General features: G+C 36.1%; 2 protein-coding genes across 2 annotated transcripts in view; both read right to left on the bottom strand.

The window, feature by feature from the left end:
- Positions 1 to 12,956, bottom strand: part of LOC142351174 (uncharacterized) — a 51,343-nt gene extending 38,387 nt beyond the window's left edge. The window contains exons 1-3 of the mRNA XM_075403295.1: positions 12,391 to 12,956; positions 9,215 to 9,403; positions 8,879 to 8,973 (exon numbers count right to left, since the gene is read on the bottom strand). Coding sequence (XP_075259410.1) covers positions 8,879 to 8,973; positions 9,215 to 9,403; positions 12,391 to 12,448 — 342 coding nt within the window. The 5' untranslated portion in view covers positions 12,449 to 12,956. The remainder of the gene's footprint in view (positions 1 to 8,878; positions 8,974 to 9,214; positions 9,404 to 12,390) is intronic.
- Positions 12,957 to 13,347: 391 nt separating this feature from the next.
- The window catches only part of LOC142350603 (uncharacterized), a 34,266-nt gene continuing 26,772 nt past the window's right edge, over positions 13,348 to 20,841 (bottom strand). The window contains exons 13-16 of the mRNA XM_075402493.1: positions 17,663 to 17,844; positions 15,841 to 16,015; positions 14,533 to 14,670; positions 13,348 to 13,787 (exon numbers count right to left, since the gene is read on the bottom strand). Coding sequence (XP_075258608.1) covers positions 13,434 to 13,787; positions 14,533 to 14,670; positions 15,841 to 16,015; positions 17,663 to 17,844 — 849 coding nt within the window. The 3' untranslated portion in view covers positions 13,348 to 13,433. The remainder of the gene's footprint in view (positions 13,788 to 14,532; positions 14,671 to 15,840; positions 16,016 to 17,662; positions 17,845 to 20,841) is intronic.

Raw genomic sequence — 20,841 nt, 5'->3', positions numbered from 1 at the left:
TAAAATCATAGAGAAATCAGAAACCCTTGGTTAAATTTTTATTTATCGAGGATTTTATATTTTTCAACACTTAGAGAGTTCGCTGTGGGAAGACAATTGCATTAATCCTAACAATTTCCTTATTGTTAATATAATCAGAAAATAAATTTAGAGTTTCTGAATTGAATTTTTTTGAAGAGCTGCAAACACTTTCGTTTTCTCCGAAAATTATCAGGTATTTTTGAGTTAAAAAAATGATAAACACTTATCAACTGACACCAGTCGAAAAGTACTTCAATTTCGTAAATATCGTAAAGTATCTAAAAAAAGTTCATCAAGTTAGCAGTGAAACTTTTTTTAAAGTAATCAGAAGAGTGTCAACGAGTTAATAATCGGTAACGATTATTGGAGGAATTTTTCGGCAAAAATTCAATAAACAGCTGACAATGGACTCTATAGACACCTATAAATAGACGCAAAGCAGTATTGAGTTTACTCAGCTGAATAATTTTGTTTGCTGAATTCCACTGGAAATCACTCATGATATGTAATAAACAAGAAAAAACATTAATCATTCCATATATGTTTTTTTGCCGGAAAATCACTTTGTTTTATATCATAGGGGGTTGTCGTACGCGAGTGATATTGCGTACTTGATCTTGAGTCGCGAGTTGTGTTTACGTTCTATCTCCTACTTGCGCGGCGAGTGCGCTTTACACAATTTCCAAATGAATTCGCTTGGCGAATCGCGTAAGAACTAATGTTTACTTTACTCGGGTTACAAGACAGTTAGTAAAGAATAAATTAAATTGGGCAACTGTACGCGAGAAGCAAAATAAAGAGAATGAAAGAATAACTCAACTGTTATTCCAGAAGTCAAATAAAATATGAACAATATTTTCCCGTTGTGGGAAAATGGTAGCAACAGACATGCATGTGAAGTAATAATGATTTATACACATGCCCCTCAGGAATGGGTACACTGATTAAATTAAGTACATCGTATGATAAGTTTACTGCACTAAATTATGATGTACGACACTTCTCCCGCTTTCAAAATTAAAATTGCATGAAATAAAATTTTAATAACAATATGAATAATAATAATACTTATTCACCGGTTAAATAGTATTAACAATATATTTACTGGTTATCATAGCTAGTCATAATTAATAAAATATCAGTTTTTACATATCCGCTTTATCAATAATCAGTTCGTTAGAATTGCTATGATCAGCAGGCCGAATACGGGGGTCCGTCGGAGATACCTGTCCTATGTTAGGCGAAGGAAAGTCGTTGCGAATCGGTTCAACTCGCGTAGCAGTGTCCACAATGGTTTGTATCACTGAGGGTTGAATCGATTCTATATCACCCACTCGACGCTTCCTACGGGGTGGAGCAAAGTTCGGGGGACACGAATTTGTGGAATCACCCGAAGAGTCGTCTTTATCTTAACCATAATATTTGGGGCTTTTTCGGGTTCGTTTAGTGGATCGTGGTAGAGTATTGGCGAAAGATGTTGTTGGAGCAGGATGAGGTGGTTCGATTGTTTCTTGCTGCGTGTCTGTAGGGGGAGGTGCAATAATCACTTCCGTTATAATTGGCTGATCGGGAGCAGCCTCTGGAATTCCGGGTAGTACTTGCGGGGCGAAATTATCCGGAACTTTCGGCATACGTACTCGCATTGCGCGAGCAATGTTCGATTTGTTCGAGGATATGCCGCTACCAGTCTCCCGTTTTCGATGTTTCATCTTCCGGTCTCCTTTCTGGATGCGGGTGCACTCTTTAGTATGGCTGAGTATCTTGGCTTCCGTTGTCTTTTCATGCGTGCGGGGTCCTCTGCGGTTGATATACTCCGTCAATTTTGTCTTTCTTTCTTCACGAGTGCCAAATTTCGCAATATCACTATTGCGGACAGTGACTTCTACCTTAACCGGCTCGCGAGTGACCGAAGTGTATTGGTCGGTCTTTTGGACGACCGATCCTGGTGCCAACACCTCATACAATCCGTCCAGGTTCTTCTTGGATCGCTTGTGGAGGTGCTTCTTTCTGGCAATATTGAGTTGAACCGCGTGTTCTTTCAGTGGGAGTGGGCGGTGTGCATGCGTGGTGCGAAGGAAGCGTGATTCGTTGTCTGTGGCTTGCCGTTCGCGATTAGTAGCATCCTTAGTCGCCTTGCACATATTGCGCTCAACTTCATCATCACTCCGGATGTTTCCCCAATGTTCTTCCGGCAGCAATTCGTTGGGGGTTACAGTTTCTTCATCTAAATAATGATTCAAAATTTTTTCATAACTGAGGTCAGATGAATTAGGTTGAGTACTTATATTACTAAGTGGTGTATTGGCCATACGCCCGAAGTGAGATTCGAATGGCGAAAGCTTAGTTGTTTTATGTTTGCATATGCGAAGCTGGTATATAATTGATTTTAATGCTGCTTTAATGCTGAACGTATTTAGTTCTTTGTGTGCGTCTTTAATACATGCCAAGCGTTGTTTAATTGTACCAATTAATCGTTCTACTAAACCTATTGCACGATGATCATTTGCCGGAGCTGGTATTAATGTGATATTGTTTTTTGTACAAAAATTTTTTACTTGGTTACCTATAAGACAACGGGCTTGATCTATTCTTAATGAACGAGGGACTCCATGAATTTGTATATAATTATCCAAAAATTTTATGACATTCGAGGCATTTGCATTCTCAACTAATTCCGCAGAAGGATATTTTGAAAATCTATCGATGCATGTTAAAATATATATTTCATGTTCTTTTTCGTTATTAATGGGCCCTGCAAAGTCTATTTGTATTTCTTGGTTGGGTACTATACATGGTGTATGTGGTTTAAATTGTTTTGCGGGAATAACAGATTTTAAATTTTTACCGATAGCAGTGCAAGATTTGCACTCTATTGCTTTGACTAGCAAATCGCGATTCATGTATGGCCACCAGCAGTGCTGGGCCATACATATCATCCCCCAGCTACCCGGGTGACTAGCATGGAGGTCGTCAATGAGGGCCTCTTTGAGTGCATTGGGGATTGCCACCTTCTCGTCCATGCAGACGCACCCGCCTGTCACGTGAAGGTCCCGCCAATAACTGTGAAGATATGGGTTGAGGGCCTTCAGTCTTTCTTCGTCCCACCGAATTATGCAGTCTCGCACTTCTTTTAAGACTGCATCCTTACTGGTCAGTGACGCGATGAGGCCTTTGCTAAAAACTTTCCCCACCACTCGTTCGAATGACATTACTTGTGGGCTATCCGTTAGCGGGGTACTTAGGTTGGAGTGCGATGAAGATCTGCGAGGCGTGCTCGTTGTCGCATTGTCAGTGAATGACACGCGGGGCGAAGCTCTAGTAGGTCGAGTTGAGAGGGATTTTCCCTTGAGAGAAGATGCTTGTTGGCTCATTGTTATTGAGGTTGTTGATTTTTCAATACAATTGATTGATGAAAAGGAAGGCAACTGAATTTCAGATTGAGTTTGGGCAAAAAGCACTTGATTTTTGTTTACCAATTGGGCACGTGAGTTATTTAAGGTATTTGAGTGTGGCTTACTAAAAAAGGTAGGAATTTGAGGCTGATTTTTGATTGACAAGTGAGAATGACTTAAAGGATTAAATTTGGATGTATTTTGGTGGGTGAGTGACGCTTTTCTTGTATTTACTAGTCTTTGAGACTCAATCTGTATTGGAGTAGTTGTAAATGGTAGACTATGTGACGCATATTTGGAATGATTTGGGTATTTAGTAACTCGCGTTGCAAAAGAGTCATCTAAGGAATGCATTTTAGTCTTTTGAGTAATTAGTAAAGGATTATGCCAGGCGGGTGTTAATTTGTTAAAAGACTTGCGTACTCGCGATGCGAGATTAGGGGTGGTATCATTTAAATTAGAAGTGTTAACTATTGGAGGGGAATATGTGTTAGAGAGTACGAAAATTGTTTTGACGCAAATGTACTCGCTGATCATGTACACTAGTACAATTAATACCATTAGTGGAAGGGATAAATATATGTGGCATTTGATCCGCGAATGAATTATTTTTATGAGCTAAATGTACTTCTGGAGCGTGTGTGCTATACATATGTTGAGATTTGAAAGGGATAATATTATAGTTGTGTTTTTGCGACGCGAGATTTGAATTATTATTTGTTAAGCGAACATGCTGAGCGGGATTCATGTCTAAATTGACAGTTTGTTTGGATGAGGATTTTAGACTATTAATTCGCGGAGCGAAATTTGATTTAGCATTTGTTAAGCGTACCCGCTGAGCGGGTTTTATATCTAGAGTAGAAGATTGTTTTGAATAGTATTTTGAACTAGTGTTTTGCAAAGCGAGTGAATTAGAAATGTCAGATTGGGGATTTTGAGATTCATAATCTATGTTTAAAACTTGTTCTGTAATGTTGGTGGAATTTTTGTGTTCTCTATCAATATCAATATAAAATTTATGAAGTGAATTAGCTGTGAGATTGTGTTTTTGTTGAAGTAATTGGGCATCAGCATGTATACTCGATAATGTTGCAACAAGAAATACTTCGTCATACTTCGAAACAATTTTTGCTGGTTGATATGGGTTACGGGATATGTAATCAACTAGGCCCATTTTTGCGCCGGGCAAATGCTCTATTGAAAATTGATAAGATAATAGACGGTCAACCCACCGTGCTAACCTACTATTATAACTTTTATTTGATCGATGCTCTTTTAAAATGGAAAGTAATGCGCGGTGGTCAGTTATAACAGTAAATTCTTTTCCATATAAATAGTTTTTAAAATATTCTATCGACCACACTACCCCAAGGAGTTCTAATTCGTTAATACTATAACGTTCTTCACTGCTGTTTAAAAATCGGGATGCAAAAGAAATCGGTTTCCAACCATCAACTGTTAGTTGTTCTAGTGCTGCTCCCAAACCAGAACGTGAAGCATCACATTTGATTCGCGTTTCAAATTGGGGGTTATAATGCATGTTTTCGGTATGATTTGCTATGCGAGTTTTAATGGCATTAAAATGTAATGTGTGAGTGTCAGTCCAGACAAATTTAGTGGATTTACGAAGTAGAGGTCTTAAAGGATGGCAGAGTTGAGCTAAATTGGGAATAAATTTGCTAATATAGTGGACTGAGCCGAGAAATGAGCGTAATTTTTTGAGTGTATTAGGAGGTTGTAATGATATAATGGATGATGTTTTGGATTCAAGTGGCGAGATTCCAGATTGAGTTATATTATATCCTAACCATGAAATTTGTTGTTTTGCAAAATGGCATTTCGGGAGATTGATACGGAGGTTGTCTGCATCTAACTTTCGAAGACAATCCAGTACGAGTTGGAAGTGATCATCTTCTCAACCCTTACTAACAATTAAAATATCATCTAAGAAACAAAATGTGTTTTTAAGTCCAATCAGGGTGTAGTCCATTGCCTTCTGAAACTCGGCAGGCATGTCAGTAAGACCGCAGAATCCTGTTTTGAATCGGTATGTGCCTGTCATGTCACCACTGATAATATTGAAATTACAATGATTAGCAGTTTCAGGGTGTAAATTTAGTTGGCTGTAAGCATATTTAAGATCAATAGTAGAGAAATGTATTTGCTCCGCGGGTTCTGTTTTGTAGTTTGTAATTATTTGTGATATCGAATCTATGAATGTTTCGATATTTGGCATTTGATATTTGTTCTTATGTATTGCTTTGTTAAGAGTTTTAGAATCGAGTGCTAGTTTTATGGTTTGATCTCGTTTGACTGTGATTACAATTGGTGAAATAAAATTTTGATCAGAACAGTTATTCAATTTTTCTATATGTCCCTCTGCAAGAAGTTTTTTAATTTCAGTATTTACTCGTTCTTGCAAGTTGATGGGTACTTTTCTACCCTTTTGATGTTTTGGCTGGAAATGACGGTGGAATTTGGAATTTACAATATGTATTTTTGAGCAACCAGTACGTGTTATAAGTTGAGGGAATTGTTGTGCGATGCGTGTTTTGAATGGACATTGTGATGTGATAGTGTTGACCATACTACCTTCCGGTTTTGGAGTTTGATTTACTGAAATTCCAAGAGCGTCAAATAGGTCTCTTCCCACTAGTGGTTTTAGTCCATCCCGAACTACAACAAATTCAGCTTCTTCAAGTCGCCATCCAATGCTCGCAATTGGTGCCTGTATCATACCTATCACGTTTATAGGTTCATTGGAAAATGTTTTGAGTTCCTGGGGAGGCGCTATCATCAACCATCGAGCAAGGGGAGAATTTTCCACGATTTCCGAAGCAAGGGACTCAGGCAAAATACTGCATACACTGCCGGAGTCGATGAGAAGTCCAACATGGTTGTTACCAATTTGTAGAGTAGTGTTCTTTGGTTCAATCTGAATTGCGGTACTTGCAATGCTGGCGACCATATTGTCATCTGAGCTGTCGTAATCTAATTCGCATTGCGGGTTATAGTTTATATTTTGTATGGCGTTTACTCTTTGGTCAGTTGTAGTTTCTTCAACAGAGTTAACATTAGGGCGATTGGGTTTGTTTGGTGATGATTTTGGTTTTCTGCATTCTCGAGAAAAATGGTTTTGAAGGCCACAATTATTGCAAGACTTGCCTCTCGCAATGCATTTAACTCTATGGTTAGTTGACCAAGTTAGGCCACAGTTCCTGCATAGTTGGTTTGGTGATCGAGTAAAGCTTGAGGTATTTGGTCTCTGATTTGGTGGTCGAAATGTTCGTTGGGGTATTATTGCATTAACTTGCGGAGCAGATTGCGAGTTTGCAATTTGTAGCTGGTTTCTTTGGCCTAATTCCATATTTATGGCCAAGCGTAATGCTTGGGCTGGTTCTAATGTTTCTCGCAGCAATTCCCGTTGAATTTCGGGATCTAACATATTTGCAATAAATAAGTCTCTAATGAGGGTGTCTTCCTGGCTCCCGAGCTCGCAATTTTCAGAAAGTTCTTTCAATTTCCCGAAGAAATGTTCGATAGACTCTCCTCTTGTCTGTTTCGTGGTGAGAAGAATATATCTGTCGAATGTAATGTTGCGTTGACGAATAAATGCTGTTTCCATGATTGTCCAAAGTTCTGCTGTTGAGAGACTGTCCATCTTGAGGTGTCGGTTTTGACTACAGACAATTCGTCGTCCTTCAGTGCCCAAACTGAGGTATAGCATTGACACAGTTTTTCGATCGGCTTGCGCCCATGGCTTGTCTCCGCACATTATTCCTATCTCCAGTTGTCTCTGACATCGGTTTTCCCAATTCATTTTTGATTGGGCGTTTCTCGCCAATCTTTCTCGCTCCGATTGTGCCGATGATCCTGTTATCGTAACCTCATAGATCGGTTCAAGTGGTAGTGTAGTTGTACTGTTTCGGGTTTGAGTTCCAACAAAGTGTCTATTGTGATATTTTCCTTTGCAAGTAGCGCTAACTTGGCCTGCATCTGCCACTTTTCCCATTTCAGTGGCGGGTCTACACTAGGTTTATCCCAAAATGGCTCAATGCCAAGTGGAGTTCGTTTTTGAACTGCTGACTGCGCCATGTCGTACGCGAGTGATATTGCGTACTTGATCTTGAGTCGCGAGTTGTGTTTACGTTCTATCTCCTACTTGCGCGGCGAGTGCGCTTTACACAATTTCCAAATGAATTCGCTTGGCGAATCGCGTAAGAACTAATGTTTACTTTACTCGGGTTACAAGACAGTTAGTAAAGAATAAATTAAATTGGGCAACTGTACGCGAGAAGCAAAATAAAGAGAATGAAAGAATAACTCAACTGTTATTCCAGAAGTCAAATAAAATATGAACAATATTTTCCCGTTGTGGGAAAATGGTAGCAACAGACATGCATGTGAAGTAATAATGATTTATACACATGCCCCTCAGGAATGGGTACACTGATTAAATTAAGTACATCGTATGATAAGTTTACTGCACTAAATTATGATGTACGACAGGGGTTATAGAGGGCATATTAATAATTAACTGTCAATAAATGCAGAAAATTATTGAAACAAATTAATTGAAAAACCTTTATCGCGTTAAATTTAATTGGATACCACTCAATAAATAAAATTAGCAAGAACAAAACAGTAATCAATTAATATATGGTTTTTCAACCGAAAATGCCCTCTATTGTATCTCATGGATGCTTATAGAGGGTTATATCAAAAAACATCTGTCTATAAACGTAAGAAAAATTGAAACAACTCAAATGAAAAAATATTTTTTTTGTTAAATTAAATTTTAAACCACTCATTAAAGGAAGTTGGCAAGAACAAAACAGAATCGATTCATATTTAATTTTTAGCGAAAAATCCTTCTATTTAGTCTAAGTGATTATGGACAATTAAGAGGAGATAAGAAGTTGCTTCAGAGAAGAGCTTTTGTTTTATGGATTGAAAATTAACCACAGCAGCGATTTTGCTTTTTATAATAAGACTTTAATTGCCATCAATTAATAAAGCTTCAAACCACTCTTACATGCTCAAAAGCACATCAAATTCGGAATTAATGTGTATTATAGATACATTCAGTGCGGAATAGAGTTAGGCTCAGTACAAAAAAGATACCTAAATCTCGCAAGAAATTTTTACGTAGCACGCGAAAAATAGGACACAAAGTTTGCATCTGAAATCTGCGGTTAAAACGACACTTTTGCGAACACCGGTTGCGATTTTATTTTCAATTTTGGGCGATTTTGTTGAAGTATCTTTCTCGCAACATTATTCCATTTTCAATGTATTAACATAGGAAAAACAAACAAGAGATACAAAGATCAGGCAGATTTGCCCGTGAAGATTTGGGTATACCTATGCGGTTCACTGCTGGAGTTATTACTCAACTTGACGGGATAATAAATTTTTTCGGGGTAAATTGTTGAAAGCATTTTTTTTTTTTGAAAAGAGATCCCGGCTGTTGTTGATTGATAGAGTGGACTGGTTGATGTATTTGGTTTCGATATTACAGTTGTTGCTTCGAGTACATCTTTTCGAAAATTTGAGAGATCTAGATAAACAAAACAAATACATGAATTTTATGAGGGTCTAATAACGAAGATCTTGGGTCGGAAATCTTTGTAAACGAATGTGCTTAACAGATCAACGATAATATCTTAAATATTTTTAATCTCATAACTGTCCCAGAATTTGAAAAAAATTGATTCTGAGCAATTAATAGTTATCATCTCATTTTCTGTTCGATTCATCATTTCTAAGAATGTTTTGCTACAGATGTTTTAAAAACTAACCAATTATAGAAAAAGACAAACACAAAATAGTCAAAGTGTTGTTGTTGATGATGTCTTCACTTTGAAGCAAATTCTGACTTTCACTCGATTCGTAACTATCGTTGAGTTGGAAATTTCCATCAACAGCGTACTCACTACAACTGATGCTACGAGACTTCAAAGTTGATCCAAGTCCAGGCGAAAATTCTGTCAATATTTTTGGACAAATGAACAGAGATCTGTTGCGATTTATAACAAATATTCCAAAACTGCTCTTTCTACCCTTATTAATCGGAGAAATAGAGGTGTAACGCTTTTTTTACACTCTTTTCACGCTTTCCCGTTATTTTTGGGGAAAATCTTTGGTCAACTCAAACAAACTAAATTGCCTGAAGTTTATTAAGTGTCTGAAAATGATTGGATTTTCTGTTAAAAAAATGATCGCGCATTTTTTTCGCGGTGCCTTTTATTTTGATTCCGTAAATTTGATTTATTTTGTCAATGTACATTTAAACAAATACGGAGGGTTTTACTATAACGGAGTTTTGGGCAAATTGATGGAAATGTAAATTGAGTTAGGGTTATCTTAAGTTTACCTTAAAAACACCGTAACTATTAAGGTAATTTCAACCTTAAATTTCTTTAGTTGAATAGTTGAGGTAAAAATTGAGGTAACGTAAGCTAAAGTTTAACTTTTAGGTTAATTTTAAGGTAATTTTTAGGTAAGTTAAGGTAAGACAAAATTGTATTAACGCTTTATGTAAGTTAAGGTGGTTTTTAATTAAATATAGCTTGATTTTATTTAGTTTGTATGTCACGCTCACTGCGCAGAATTTGGCGCAATTTAGACTACACTAAAAATGCAGATTGTTAATTAAGTTGCCTGAAGTTTATTAAGTCTCTGAAAATGATTTGGTTTGGTTTGTCAATGCACGCTAAGTTAAGCTCAGGTGAATTTCGTCTAACAGCGTTAACCACGGAAAAAACCCATTTAACTTTAGATAGGAAATAAACCCCCCACGGAAAATAACCCCCACAGAAATAAACCCCACGGAAATAAACCCCCATTTTAAAATTGAATTTCGGTTGTGATAATTTGTTCGGTTGTGATAGTTTCATATCAAGTGCCACGGGCCGCTGAGGCATGGCCATGGCCCGCGAGGCATGGCCAAACGCGCTAAATGCGCAACTCTTTAATAGTAAAGTGGGGGCTTATTTCCGCGGGGGTTTATTTCCGTGCGGGTTTATTTCCGTGGGGGTTTATTTCCTACCTAAATGAAGTGGATTTTTTTTCCGTGGGGGTTTCTTTCCGCAACCGATATTTATCTTAACTTTTTTGCGTGTATGTCAGGTCTATTTCAAAACACCTTGCTGAAGTTTGAACCACATACACGTGTAATGTTGAAAACTTTTTTTAATGTTATCTAATCTAGAATTCAAAATCACTGACTTTAAAGGTTCATTAAAAATGCCTTTCAATATCTATACTTCATAATTTCAAAAAGACAGTCACCGAAAACTTGTAGCAAAACTTTCAATACTGAGAGATTCAACAACTATTTACAAAATGCTCTTCTAATATTGATAACATAAAAATCAATTATAACGAATGGTCTCTTCAAGTCCGAAAAATATCTGATAACATCTCATAAAACAAATAAGAGTAGCATACCCACCCACTACGTTGTAACCTACAGTCTCTTAGTGTTAAGGCGAGCTCTATTTTTGTGATAATATGTCATCCGTTCGGCCATGCCTCAGCAACCCGTGGGACTAGTGATCAGTCTATCGGACGACGAGGGTAAAGTCGCGCTGTAAAGGATCGACCGAGCCGGTCTCGCGAAAACAATAAGGCAAGGATCAGAAAACTAAAGCAATTGAATCTCGGCATCTACATTCTGAATGCATTATTTGATTAAATGAGAGCAAATTTAAAAGCAGCCTTCTAAAAAAACGGGCTACAAAAGTAAGCTGGTTCCAAGTTCTTAAACAAGCACGCCATTTCTGTACTTCTTTCAATTAAAACACTTGTTTTTTCTAAGCAATCAAATTTAGACATTTTTCTCTGATTCGTATTTTATGAGGCACAACCAAAAACAAATGTATGTAGAAAATGGAGCTAGATTTAAGACTAAGAGACGATAGTTTAGGTTTTAGTGGGTATGTTTTTCATAATTAATTGCTCTTGAACGAAGTTCATAGCAATTATTGTAAACGTGTGTGTCTTTTTTTAAGCAAAATTTTCGCTTGACAATTTTGACTTTTCGAGTGACTTTTACACCCTTGACTTTTTGCGTTTCGCGTGATATAAAATTCTCTCTCAATCACAATTTCAAGCAGCTTAATTTAATTGGCGGCAGTTTAATACTAAAAGTCAAATGAAAATTGCGCCGAAACTGGTGCTATTTTTCACTTTAAATCTTAATAGTGGTATATAATAACCTCTAATGTGGTTATTTGAAGCTCACTATTGAATTCTTAGTCCCATTTACGCCCCACCCCCCCGACTGAAGCAGGCTGCAATTGATTAGAGCTGCCACTAGTCGTTCAAGAGCAATTCTTCCGACGTTTAATCGGTTATGTTTGTTTAATGAGCTCTGATCATCTACTTTCTTCGGGTTCGGAGACGCCTTTCGTTCTAATGGCTTTTCATGTCAATATTAGAAGAGAAATTCGTGGATCGTAGAATTCCGTCAACGAAGAAAGATTTGTTTCAATTTTCAGTAACTGTTTTTCCGAAAATATTCTTTTATCAAAAGAGAAATTGATGTTTTTATACGGAGTGGGTTCACTCCCTCAATTTGAGATTGTTCGATTGTAATTCTTTATACCAATTTATCACAACCGGATGTTCACAAAGATAGTGTCTCATTAAACAACTCTTTTTTTTTAAATTAATCTTTTTGTTATTTTTAGTCAGTCCATATTAACTCTGTCCCCAAAATGGCCTGAATGTTTATCTGTATGTCATCTAGCACCCCCAGTTTTTTCATAAAAACTATTCATCTTAAAAACTTTTTACGTTTAAACACGCCCTGTTAGCTCTTGTCAAACACTTTGAAAACTAAAGTGAAAAGAGCTCGCATAATGTTGGGCCAAATAATTAATAGGCAGAAAAATAAGTGCACAATAAATTATCAAGTTTGTCAAAAGAACAAAATTTATTATTTTTTTAAAAAAATATTAACAGATCCCTGATCGCTTTTTGTACGGCGCACTGATCTTTTTCTTGTAGCCTTTGCTCGATATCGACATAACAAACTGGTTTTAAGATAACTTCAATAATTAAATAAACAATATTTTTTGAAGACAGAAAGAGTTTTTAGCAGAATAGTTTATTGGTAAGATTTATAAGTTAGTTTAAGTATTTTTGCTCTGGTTTGCAGTGTTTAAGCTACAATTCATTTTATTCTAAAGTTTGTGATGAATTATTTGTCTATTTGTTCGAACGATTCAAATAACTTTGTTTCACTTCAATTGTTTAAATTCAGTTTTGCTTGTTGAACAAATACGATGCCATTATTCTGAAGGAAATCAATTGTTATTACTCAAATTGTATAGAAATTTATAGATTATTTTTCACTGTTTTGTGATTGTGAATTCCTATTTAGCAGGAAATGGGGGGGGGACTAAAGGTCCGGATCAACTCCCTTTTGTTATTGGGTAGAACTATTTTACAATGATTATGATTAGCTACGAAGGTGAACCTTAGTTCAATTTTTTCAGGTACCTTGAAAGAATGTTGCCTGATTCTTGCAAGTTTATACATAATCATTTTTTGCAACATCTTGCAATTTAACCCGCCGTCTTTTGCAAGATGTACGTCTTTTCTGCAGAACTCTTAGGATAACAGTCGGATTTCGACACAAGGGAATGGGGGATGTTGCAAAAGATAAATGGATAAAAAAAAACTTTGGATCCTTTCCGTTTGAGCCCCCCCCCCCCCCTCCCCCCCCCCCCCCAGTACGTTATGTACCCCCAGTTGCAGAGCACGTGTCATTACATAGTAAATCGTCATGTAAAGATATGAAACGTGCGCCCGGGGTACAAAAATATGTACCCACTAAGCTGGGGACAAAAACAGAAAAGATCCGAATTTTTTTTTAGTAAACTTCAGCTTCTAGTTTACTCAAATTGTCAAGTGTTTGGAAAGATTTAATCGAAGTTTAAATTTGCTATCACTTAAGCTATAATGATTTGATGGTCAATATCAATTTCAAAAGTCACATGCGAGGCGAATTTAATGCATATTGACATGAACAACAGCTGCGGGTGTTGTGGACGGGATGCCTCCACTTGTGGCCCCACCGGGATTCGAACCGGCGCTACGCACTCTTTGATGAATGACATCATAAGACTTGTTCGTAAGGATTTTTCTTTCAGCCAATCGGGTCAAAGGTGATCTCGTAGGTCTGTTTGGGTTCTGACCTTTCGTGGAATAAACGGAAAATAGAGATTCGTTCGGGCCCGAATTGAAAAGCCCCCCTTGGTTTTCGGAGTTCTGTTGAACACCCACGTGAATGTGTAAGGGTACAGGGTAGAGCTCTTTCACCTCTCGTTTCGTTCGTCGAAGTTCCTCAACTCGATCGCGGACCTTAAAGTTCAAGTTTAAAACTCACCCAACATTTGAATTCATATTTATCCATGATGAGGAAAACTAACCTTATAGTTAGTTCCGAGGCCCTTTTCAGTTGTTGTTTATTTTTCAAAAAAGTGAAAAAATTTGATGAACTTAAATTGTCAGATTTAAAAAGTATTTGTAACTGCCTCCTTTCGCCGCTTGTTAAAATTTCGGACAAAAAATTTCTCTAGGTTTTTTTTCGCAACAGGACGTGAGCAAAATTTTTGTTTTCACAATAGTTTTTCATTGATTGAAGTTTTCATAGCTAAATACGAGGTGAGACTATTCATTACATTTATTAAATTTAATTATGACTTTTTAAAAAAATGTATTTAAATTACTTGGTGATAAAATTACTTTTATCATTCATAATTAAATGAGGTTATAGTTTCAACCAACAACAGTTCATCTCTCGAAGAATAAAGACAATCGTGTCATCAATTTGTGCCCATAAATCCATACACGCGGGTTTGCAATTGAAGGTAGTCACTAATCTGGAATGGCCACTTTCGGAATGGCAACTTTCCTTGTGTTGGGGTTTTATGTACTGTATCGGGCAATATTCAAAATGAGAAAAATATAGTTATAAAAATGAAACAACAATTATGGATATAATGATAATCTAAAGGGCAAAAGGGAAAAATTTCCAACGTTTTTATGAACAAACTTTTATCGAATTGATTTTGAGATATCGAAAATTTAGAGATTCATCACTAACTTGTTCTCTACGCGCTTTATTCTCCTGCATAATTTTCAACTCCACTTCAGTTCTCTCTGCATTTGATTCTGCTTGGAGCACTTTCTGCCTCTGAGCTACGTAGTTACGTATAACATTGCGTTGCTCGTCACGCTGGTCCTATAATACAAATTGGGCAGTTAGCAGAAAAGCGAAAATTGTTCGATATAGCAGAAACTATTTATATGATATTGGCATTAGTAAAAAAAATAGAAGTAAAAATACCAAAGACAAGAACGTTTCTAAAATAAAAAAAATTTAAAAGCAGCCTTCAAGAAATCTTAAAATAGGGAAGATCGGTGAAAAAGGTTTCATTTATTTAGCAGAGCCTTAAACTCAAACGAAAAAAAAACCTGAAATAAAGCTGCAATTGTTCAATTTCCGAGCCCACCCCCCTCCCCCCCTCCTACCACATTACAGTGCAGAGGTATACCCAAATCGTCACGGGCAGATCTGCCCGATGCGTGTATCTCGTGTTTGTTTTTACTATGTTAATACAATTTCGGAAAAAAATCAGGTTTTGTAGTTGCATGTATTTAAAGCACATTAAAGCGGTGACCGCCGTATTGGCCGACAGGGCGTTTAGCCGACAACCAAAAAATGAGAAATTTAGCCGACAATTTAAGTAAAATGAGCAATAAAACTTATTCTGAAGCTGTGATTGGCCAATTTAAAACACTATTTCGTAAGCGGACAAATATACCGCAGTTTTTTCATCGACTAGTGTAACGAATGTCTATCAACTAGCGTAGCAAAGGTATTTTACCGCATCTGGCCCTGCCTCGCGGCCATGCCATGCCTCAGCGGCCCGTGGGACTTGATATGAATCTATCACAACCGAACTACTGATTTATGGACCAATGAGACTTTTATGACCAATTGAAGTAAAATTTATGACCAATTATGATAAAACTGTCGGCTAAATTTCCCATTTTTTCCTTGTCGGCTTAACGCCCTGTCGGCCAATTTTCCTAGCACCCTTTAAAGCATTGAAAGCTTAAATTAAATCTTTATTAAAGTGCTTATTGCATGCTCAAAATGCGCGCGAATAATAGATACCTAAGTTGAGCGGAAACGTGCTACAAGATTTGTTACCTACTTTTCGCACCGAATGTTCTTTTATTTCGCAAAATTGGCGGAACCCCTTTTGCGAAAAGTAAGATACAAAGGATGTCATCTAATTTCTTTCATTTTATGTAACTCATTTCCGAGTCAATTTTACTAAGGCGGAAATTTTGGGGTATACCACTGCATCGTAATGCAAGGGGAGTCCAGAGTCTAGAAACGAACCTGCATATCCCTCACTCTTCTGGACATTATCAACGCTCTGTCTTCTCGCCTCACTTTCAAATCGTGTTTTCTCAACGCATTTCCAATTGAGGAACAGTGCGAAGCGAATTCCTGCGCAAACTTGAAGTCTTCTTTCTTTTTCGAGTGCTGTTTCTCTCGCAGCTCGCCGCGTTCTCTGAAAAATAACCAGAACCAGTGTTTTGTCTACTCCGTGGATTGTGATTCACTGTAACTTAAAACACTCACTTGCACATTTTAAAATGCCGAAAGTCTGCAGTGCCAGAAGTCAAAATGCCAGAAGTTGCTACTTAGCCAGAAGTTGAAATTCGTTGACTTTCGTCATTTTAAAACGTGCGCGTATCGTGTTTTAAGCATGGTTAAGTGACTCTGCAGAAATCACTTCGAAATTCTGACTTAATATCTCGAAGCGCTTCGCGGTTCTCGGTAAACGCCAGAAGTTCTCAGTGACTTCAAGCAGAGTCACTTTACCATTACTTATATTTTGGGACCCTTTCAATGGTTTTCAAATGCTAAGCTGCAAAAACGCGCAATTACGCTACTCTGATGTGCGGAGCTTAAAACTTGAGACTTAACTTCCAAGTTAAATTTTGTTTTGCAGAAGTTAAAAGTTAGAAAAAAATGTTTAAGCCTATTGCATTCAGACATGACAACTATAACGTCTTCATTTCGTCTTCTCTTTCGGCTTTGTTTATTTTTGCACTAAGGTTTATGAATACTGTGGTTGTTTAGTTTCACAAGCAATAATGCAATCCATTGCTAAAACGGGTGTGTGAAAACAATTAATTTTTTCAGAGCGACGATAAAAATAGATTCTTATAGCACAAAAGAATGAAAACAAAATCAAACCGAATTATAACCCGTACCTAACTCCAAGTGTGTTTCAGTACTGGGCCAGTATAAATCCAATTCCTCATCATTACTGAATCACAGACTGATTCATGTCACTTTTTTAACTTGTCAGACTTTCAAACGTTCAGTCTGATTTTACAATGGTCAGACTTGGGCCAGGTGCAAAATAAATTCTGTATGGAATCAAACACACGATCTCCCGCTCTTTAGATGTTTGTTCTTATTTCTGCTCGACCATGACTGTTGTAAGATTGTCTTTGTGCCGTTAATACACACTTGAAAGAAGCAAAATTCAATCGAGAAAGCGAGTAAATTATGTTACATGGGAGACTTGCACTTAGACTTGCCCAGTTCTGATTTACACTTGGAGTTCGGTACGGGAAAGAGTTTAATTTTTGTAAGAAAAAAAATGTTCCCGATTTTCAAGCGCTCTTTTTGAAACAGAAGTTAGCTCCTTTTCGGTTTTTCACCATTAAAGCCACCGAAACATACGAATTTTAGAAATTCTTGAAAGATTTCACATTCAAAAGGTATTTAGGAAAAAGTCAATTTCAATCAGTTCTGCTAATCAAAATCCTTGTTACAGCCAATTCATTTGTTTTTCTGCTAGTTGTAACTTCCAACAATACTCAAATAAGTTTTCCAGAGTACAAGCTCTTGCCAGATTTTGTATCCGGCCAAAAAATTTTTCATTGATTTCCCATTTGTATCTTGTTTAGAAATCAATAATTTGCTTCAAAGATGTTTTCTAAAACATTTCTACCCTGATTTATTTTTTTGCCTTGATTGATATCTTGCAAGATTCTTGCAAGAATCTTGCAAGTTTGAATCATCTTGCAGGTTTTTTGCAAGACTTGAATCCGCTCATTACTAGGGATGACTACTAATGGGGGGGGGGGGTGTTATAATAGGATAGACCACATAATATTTTTTGAATTTGAAAACCCCTGACCTGTATTTGTCCCTGACGTGATTGTAGTAGTCATCTCTCTCCCTAATAGCAGCCCTGGTGACTGTTGTGTCATAGTCTTGTAGGTTTGAAAATTGTTTCGCCCTCTGTTTCGAATCCATCAACTGTCTCTGTTTTGCTTTCTTCTTCTGCACTCGCATGTCGTAAACTTTATCCTGACGATCCTAAAAAATTTCAAACATTTTATCAAAGAGTAAACAGCTCAAAAATATTAGATCGATTTTTTTTAGTAACTTTGAGAAGAAAATTGAAAACTACTTAGGGTCTCATCTTGCAAGATTAACATCGAATCTTGACTAGAGAGTCAGGATTCAACGAAGAAACAGCTACCCGCTAGTGATGGAGCAAATTCAAATTTTGCAATTTTCTTGCAAGATTTTGAATTCAAATTACATTTTTCTTCTCGGGTACACAAATTCTTCCTTTTTAAATTAAATTTACTCAATAAACGACGAAATTACTTTGATTTTCTTTCTCTTAGTTTTTTCACACAAAATATTTGTAGGGAAGCCAACAGTCGGAATTTTTTTGAAATATTGCAGAGTACCACCCCAAACACCCACACGGAACAATAAATTGCAGTTTTTTGGCAAATTTAACAAATCTATGTTAAAATTTGATCTGGTTGGCGGTTTTATCTTCTAACTTTTAGTAATATGATTTCAATGACACAAGATTTCAAAAAAATTAAAAACTAAAAATAAAACCCACTGCTTTCTACTGAAACTAAAATAAATTTCGTTGTCGATTTTAGCTTTTAACTATTGATTATATGACTTCAATAACACAAGAATTCAAATTTTTTTAAAAAAATTTTTTTTAGATATTTTCGTATTATTGGTCACTTTTGAACTCTTATCACAATATCCAAATATTATACATATTATCCCAAAATTATTCTAATCCCATTGGCTTGGAAAAGACATTCAGTTGATCAGAGATAAAAGTTTCAGAGAAAAGCCAATGGTTCAAATGGCTTCGAATTTTTCTTCTCGCACTTCTCTACTGAATTTTTGGATTTTGCCTGATTTTGTTGTTGTTTTCATAGTCATAAGACTTGTTGTGATCTCTTATTGATTATCTGTGCATGACAAACATTTGTTTCCCACCATCGTGTTATTTCTGAGCGTAGTTAATGACCTCCGTTAAAAACTATTGAGTTTAATGGCTGTTAAGACTTTTAAAAAAAATTTCGAAATTTTTTTTTGAACATTAACCGATCCTAAACCTTTTTTTCGTGGACTGTTTGTCAGTCTTAGTACTTACAGGATCCCTTTTTATTTCTAATGCAGCCAAAATTAATCTGGTTAGCGGTTTTATCTTCTACCTATTAGATTCAAAACTTCAATGCCGCTAGTTTTTTCATATATTTTTTTTAAATTTTCGGGTACTTTTTCTTATTTAGGATCGATTTGAAATCTTATCACTTTACCTTAATAATGATAGTTCCCATTGGTTTAAGGAAGACGTTCAATGGATCATATATAAAGTTTTCAGAGAAGAACTTATGATTCGAATTGCTTCGACACTTTCTTCTGGCACTTTTCTACTGAATTTTTGGTTGTTGCCTGTCTTTGTTGTTGTTGTCATCTTCAATAACTTATTTTAAGGTCCTATTGAGCAAATATGAATGGACAACATAATTATTGTCCCATGGAGGCGTCATTTAGCATATTTAGTGTATTCCATTGAAAGCTAATGAAATTAATGGCATTGATACTAATTTCGTGGTTCTAATTTTTTCTTCATATTTGATATTTTGAAACTATATTGATAAAAAATGGAAAAATCCCATTGCTCTTAAAAATTAATTGAATATCGAAAATTTTTAAGTGAAAATTTCATTTTTTAATGCCTTCGACACTTTTTTCCTGAAATTGCTGTTTTTGCCTGTTTTTGTTCTTTAGGTAGCCGTAAATTGCTGACAAGTCTCTTAGGCTTGTAATTTAGCATTGAACTAATGATCCTACTCAAATTGTTTAGTCAGTTTACGGCCTGTAGTCTTAAAGTTTATGATATACATTTTCAATCTTTTTTCAAACTTTTTAGTTTTTGTTGTTTTTTTCGTCAATTTGTAATTTTTTCCATCAATGAGAGGTAACATCGAATTTCTTGTATTCTAAAAAACATATTTTCTGATGTTAGTTGTCACCGATGATTTGTTTGTTGGACAATAAGCGTTTTTCTAGACGATTTTTGAGTGGTCATTTTTTGCGCTTCTTTTTCTCTACTTTCAGAAAAATCGCGTAGTAACAGATCCCAATGGTTTACAAATGTGGCCCAAATAATCTTAATATATATCTCAGAATAATTACTGCAGCTGAATTAGTAGAAACGATAATTGAATTAAAAATACCTAATTTCCAGATAATAGCTAATGATTTTAATGGTAGCAATAGTTTGTGTTTTCGCAAATCGTTTCTAATTTTTTAGGTTGTTCTTTGGCTCGTTTCTTTGGCTTAAACTACCCAAAGACAAGGCCTTTGGTTTTGTAGTAACTTGTTAGTAATTTATCAGGGATTATTCAGTTAAAAGCTAATGAATTTTAAGACTTTTGAAATTTCTTGGTATAAAAAATGTTGATTAATTTTTGAAATTCGCCTCATTGGTTGTTCTCTTTGTTGACTTGCAACATAGTCTCATTCAGAAAGCTTTCCGTCCACTGTATAGTTAGGAGAAATTAAATTTGAGTAGTTAAAGTTTTATCTGACTGCATTTTGACGTTGTTACTATGTGCTTTTAAATTTAGATATTTAGTTTTTGCCGTGAAGTTTTTGTTTTTGCTAATTTTTTTGGTTGTTTTTTCTCGTAGTCTCTTTAAGGTGAGATCTCATTGGCGCTGTAATAAGAGGCATGGCATTATGTAATTCAATTAGTAGAATTAGTAGTACGTTGTGTAACGGTTGTTTTAAACTCAAACATCTATTTTTGATTATCTCTTCATTTGGTTGTCAATTAAGTCAAAATTGCAGATGAGCTCGGGTCGGAACATCATGTGCGAACGCACATTAACGAGCCGCCTTGTTTTTATAAAAATTCACCTAATTCTATTAAGTTAAACCCTAAGAAAATGTTTTGATATAAAATTTTAATTTCAAGGCTTTGGTTATCTTTTATGTTCCAACAAAATTCTTGAATTAACAATTAACTTGGTCATCTTG

Source organism: Convolutriloba macropyga, chromosome 12 (genome assembly GCF_964194025.1).
Source record: "Convolutriloba macropyga chromosome 12, txConMacr16.3, whole genome shotgun sequence".
NCBI classification, from domain to species: Eukaryota; Metazoa; Xenacoelomorpha; order Acoela; family Convolutidae; genus Convolutriloba; species Convolutriloba macropyga.
This window is presented reverse-complemented; position numbering and strand designations above follow the sequence as displayed.